Here is a 5,448-nt window from a genome sequence, read left to right as displayed (position 1 = left end):
CAAATCGATCCAACACTCTCTTATGGACCCCAATAGAGTCCATATAAGCACGGCAAAATAACAAGTCATCAGCAAATCCGAGCTGAAAAATCCAAGCTGAATCACACTTCCAATGAAAAGAAAAGAGCCCAACCTGGCCAATCATCTGTAGGTATCCCAAGTGTAACACCTCCATGACGAGGACAAATAGGTACGGCGATAAAGGATCCCCCTATCGAAGTCCTCTTGCACCTGAAAAGAATCCATGTGGCTTTCCATTCAATCCCACTGAGAAGGATGGTGTAATGACACATTCCTCAATCCACCTGATGAATGTGGGTGGAAACCCAAAAAGTTCCAAAACCGCAACTAGTAAGTCCCATTCAACTGAGTCATACGTCTTTCTAATGTCAACTTTTAACGCGCATCTGGGAGGTAGGCGTGACTGATTGTATCCCGAGAAAAGTTCCTGAGCTAGCATGATATTGTCTCCGATACTTCTGCCAGGAACAAATGCTGCTTGGCAGGGACTAATGACTTTGTCCAATAGCACACTCAATCTTTTGACAATAAGTTTAGCAGTAATGTAGAGGATATTGCAATAAGAAATAGGTCGAAAATCACCACGGACATAGGGGAGTGTACCCTCGTAACCTCGCCTCCCACAATCGGCCAGGCAGCTTTGAAGAAGCCTGGCGAGTACCCATCATGACCCGGTGCCTTATCCTCGGCAATATCGAACACTGCCTCTTTGACATCCAAGGGGGTGAATGGTGATAAAAGAGAATTGGTATCATCTTCAGTCACCAGATGTCTAGCCCACGGTCTAAGGACTTGAATATCAATCACGTCCCGTCGTCTTTGTCCTCCCAAAAGGACACTGTAATAAGAGACAAATTCATTGACAACAGCCCCCTGCTCCGTGTGAGTGATCCCATGCTCATCATTAATTTGCAAAATTCTCCTTGCTGCCCCTCTCTGTGCAATCTTGCGAAAAAACACCCTAGAGCATTGATCACCATCTTTCATCCACTCCATTTTTGCTCTCTGATGTAACATGATTTGTTTGAGCTTCACTCCTTTGGCCAAAACCATCTGACAACAGTGCTCCAAGTATAAGAATACTTCCTCCTGCCTGTTGGCACTAACCAGGTTTTTGTGCCGCCTCAACAAATCCCTTTGCCAACTGTACATTATGCGATAAATCTCCCTTATTTCTCCTTTGTTCCCGGAAAATTGATTTCAGTGCTTTAAGTTTCCGACTTACCGCATACATCGGTACACCAACTACCTCATGTTTCCAAACATTCTGCACACTGGGAATAAATTTTGGTGAGAGGGTAAGATAATTGTCAAAACGGAACATACCTCCCAACTGCTGCTGTCTATCCCCACATAACACTAGTGGTGAGTGATCCGAGGTACGCGGGGTGAGGCTCAAATATGCGGATGTGGGGAACCGGGCAATCCATGTATCATTAATGTAGTTATTATTACGCTTAGCAAATTTACTACACAAATGCATGGGTCTATATCTACGTTTGGGTCAAGTTTCATGGAATTATGAGAACGTTCAAAATTAAGCTGTTTTGCATGGTTTATTAAAGCAAGTTCGTTTCCCTTGACGTGGACAAGAGGGACGTTTCCCTTCTTCAAAATTAAACTGAACAAGAGGGACCATCAGCTTGCAGTGAAGGATCTTGTGGCTGAGTTCAAGTTACATTTTATTGGTCTCCTTGAAACTCAAGTACGAGTTGATAATGCCTCTCATATTCAGTCTTTTTTATTACCCCACTGGAAATGGTTTATGGATTATACGTTGACGGGTAATCGTATCTGGATTGGCTGGGATGACAATTTTCTTGATGTTACTGTGGTTGAGTACACAATTTTTACATTGTCATATCACTATCCGAGCACTTCAGGAATCAGTTGATATTACTGTCATTTATGGGGCTATAGAGCTAGCGGACAGACGCTCACTTTGGGATTCACTTAGTACAATTGCCATCCAGTGCGTGGATACTCCATGGCTAGTCGGAGGTGATTTTAATGCAGTACGTGATCTCGGTGAAGTTTGTGGAGCTTCTGGTGACATACCATCTGGAATGGAGGAATTCAATAATTGTATCTAGAATGCCGGTTTGCTACCCCTACCCATGCAAGGAGAATGGTACACGTGGCACAATTGTAGTGCACAATTCAAGATGGGACTGGACAGGTTTGCAGAGTGGTCAGGCCTCCGATTGAATGTACAAAAGAGTCACCGAATTATTTCCCGGTCTGCACAAGATAGGAAAGATCAGATGCTAGCAGTGCTGGGTTTTCAAGAGGGGCATCTCCCGATGAGGTACTTGGGTCTCCCTCTACTCTCATCTAGATTGTCTATCTCCGACTGTCAGCCACTCTTATCTAAAATTGATGCACGTATAACTGGATGGGAAGGAATGTCATTATCATATGCTGGACGGGTACAAATCATCAAATCTGTACTTTCAACACTGAGCTTGTATTGGGCATCTGCATTTATCTTACCGAAGGCTGTCATTAAGAAAGTGGAGAAACGCCTTCGAACATTCCTATGGAAAGGAACCTCAATGACGGGATATGCCAAAATAGCGTGGAAAGATGTTTGCAAACCGGTAGAAGAAGGGGGTCTAGGAATTAAAGATATTGGTATTCTTAATCGTGCCTTAATGACAAAGAAATTGTGCGATATCATTAGATGTGACCGAACATCTATCTGGGTTGAGTGGTTGCAGCACGGACGATTACGGAATAACTCCATATGGACAGTTGGCGAACAGGGAGGATCGTGGGGTTGGAGAAAGCTGCTTCGTCTGCGCAGCTATATTCAACCAATGGTGGAGCTTCATATTGGAGATGGGAGGACCTTCTATCTTTGGAAGGATCCATGGCATCAACTTGGACCCCTACTTCCTAGATTTCTGGTATTCTTAATCGTGCCTTAATGACAAAGAAATTGTGCGATATCATTAGATGTGACCGAACATCTATCTGGGTTGAGTGGTTGCAGCACGGACGATTACGGAATAACTCCATATGGACAGTTGGCGAACAGGGAGGATCGTGGGGTTGGAGAAAGCTGCTTCGTCTGCGCAGCTATATTCAACCAATGGTGGAGCTTCATATTGGAGATGGGAGGACCTTCTATCTTTGGAAGGATCCATGGCATCAACTTGGACCCCTACTTCCTAGATTTCCACGCGGACCAAACTTACTTGGCCTTGAAGACTCCACTAGAGCTTTCTTCAGTCATTGACGGGGGCCAATAGCACTGGCCTCTCATCACGGATATGGAATGCCTCCAAATCACATATACACTACCTCAGATTCATGGAGGCGATGATATGATCATTTGGCGATTTCCTGATGGGCAACCCAATACCCAAGCACTTTACCGACTCTTATACCCACCTGGACCGAAAGTAGGCTGGACTTCACTACTTTCGGGATCTTTGAAGATTCCACGCAATTCATTTATCTTATGGATGGCTATTCAGGAAAAATTACCAACAACCGACAGACCATGGCTCATACATAATGGTGGGTGTATTCTTTGTGATGAGGAGGCATTGGAGACACATACCCACCTTTTCTTCCGATGTCGTTTCAATAGATTATGCCTTGCAGCTGTTCGGCGAATTATTCGAGTCCCTTGGCCCAATCGGGAATGGACAAGGGACATCGAATGGGCAACGCGAAAATGGAGAGGGAAGCATATTATTAATGCAGCCTATCGAGCATTACTTGGATCACTCGTCTACCATATATGGCGAGAAAGAAACTTGAGACGATTCCAGCAAATTGAGCATCCGGCAAACATTTTGGCTTCCTTCATTGTTGATGATGTCAGACAGAGGATTTTGAGTATTAATATGTCTAATTCCATTAGTACAGTTGCTCTTTATAGACTCTGGCGTATCCCTTGGCCTGTCGAGGGATAAACCAATTCACTGTTGTACTGTACCGTTATTTCATAATGCAAATTACATTTACCGAAAAAAAAAATCCACGTAATCTATGGAAGCGACTTAATAGGATGCTCATTAATGATACATGGATTGCCCGGTTCCCCACATCCGCATATTTGAGCCTCACCCCACGTACCTCGGATCACTCACCACTAGTGTTATGTGGGGATAGACAGCAGCAGTTGGGAGGTATGTTTCGTTTTGACAATTATCTTACCCTCTCACCAAAATTTATTCCCAGTGTGCAGAATGTTTGGAAACATGAGGTAGTTGGTGTATCGATGTATGCGGTAACTCGAAAACTTAAAGCACTGAAACCAATTTTCCGGGGAACAAAGGAGAAATAATGGAGATTTATCGCACAATGTACAGTTGGCAAAGGGATTTCTTGAGGCGGCACAAAACCTGATTAGTGCCAACAGGTAGGAGGAAGTATTCTTATACTTGGAGCACTATTGTCGGATGGTTTTGGCCAAAGCAGCGAAGCTCGAACAAATCATGTTACATCAGAGAGCCAAAATGGAGTGGATGAAAGATGGTGATCAATGCTCTAGGGTGTTTTTTCGCAAGATAGCACAAAGACGGGCAACAAGGAGAATTTTGCAAATTAATTATGAGCATGGGATCACTCACACAGAGCAGGGGGCTGTTGTCAATGAATTTGTATCTTATTACAGTGTCCTTTTAGGAGGACAAAGAAGACGGGACTTGATTGATATTCAGTTCTTAGACCGTGGGCTAGACATCTGGTGACTGAAGATAAAACTAATTCTCTGTTATCGCCATTCACCCCCTCAAATGTCAAAGAGGCAATGTTCGATATTGCAGAGGATAAGGCACCGGGTCCTAATGGGTACTCGTCAGGCTTCTTTAAAGCTGTCTGGCCGATTGTGGGAGGCGAGGTTACGAGGGCGGTACCAGGAGGCTCTTGAAACAAATCAATACCACATTATTGGCGCTTATCCCGAAGGTACACTCCCCTATGTCCGTTGGTGATTTTCGACCTATTTCTTGTTGCAATGTCCTCTACAAGATTATTGCCAAACTTATTGTTAAAAGATTGAGTGTGGTATTGGACAAAGTCATTGCCCCTGTCAAGCAACATTCGTTCCTGGCAGAAGTATCGGAGACAATATCATGCTAGCTCAGGAACTTTTCTCGGGATACAATCAGTCACGCCTACCTCCCAGATGCGCGTTAAAAGTTGACATTAGAAAGGCGTATGACTCAGTTGAATGGGACTTCCTAGTTGCGGTTTTGGAACTTTTTGGGTTTCCACCCACATTCATTAGATGGATTGAGGAATGTGTCACTACACCATCCTTCTCAGTGGGATTGAATGGAAAGCCACATGGATTCTTTTCGGGTGCAAGAGGACTTCGACAGGGTGATCCTCTATCGTCGTACCTTTTTGTCCTCGTCATGGAGGTGTTACACTTGGGATACCTACAGATGATTGACCAGGATGGGCTCT

General features: G+C 44.2%; 1 protein-coding gene across 1 annotated transcript; it reads right to left on the bottom strand.

The window, feature by feature from the left end:
- Positions 1-211: 211 nt before the first annotated feature.
- On the bottom strand, positions 212-1,017 carry LOC105178977. Its single transcript, XM_011102563.1, has 2 exons — positions 683-1,017; positions 212-539 (listed from the first exon to the last, which is right to left on the bottom strand). The coding sequence occupies exons 1-2, from the start codon at positions 1,015-1,017 to the stop codon at positions 212-214; spliced, it is 663 nt and encodes a 220-aa protein (XP_011100865.1).
- Positions 1,018-5,448: the final 4,431 nt, after the last annotated feature.

The sequence above is a fragment of the Sesamum indicum genome, unplaced genomic scaffold (assembly GCF_000512975.1).
Source record: "Sesamum indicum cultivar Zhongzhi No. 13 unplaced genomic scaffold, S_indicum_v1.0 scaffold00118, whole genome shotgun sequence".
Lineage (NCBI taxonomy): Eukaryota > Viridiplantae > Streptophyta > Magnoliopsida > Lamiales > Pedaliaceae > Sesamum > Sesamum indicum.
Note: the sequence above shows the minus strand (reverse complement) of the source record. Positions and strands in the feature narration are given on the sequence as shown.

Excerpts from the sequence above, each read along its gene's own strand:
- LOC105178977 (XM_011102563.1), bottom strand. The coding sequence starts at position 1,017 with ATGGAGTGGATGAAAGATGGTGATCAATGCTCTAGGGTGTTTTTTCGC. Across the intron at positions 540-682 it reads AAGGCACCGGGTCATGATGG|ATTGAGTGTGCTATTGGACA; the intron begins GTACTCGCCAGG and ends TATTGTCAAAAG.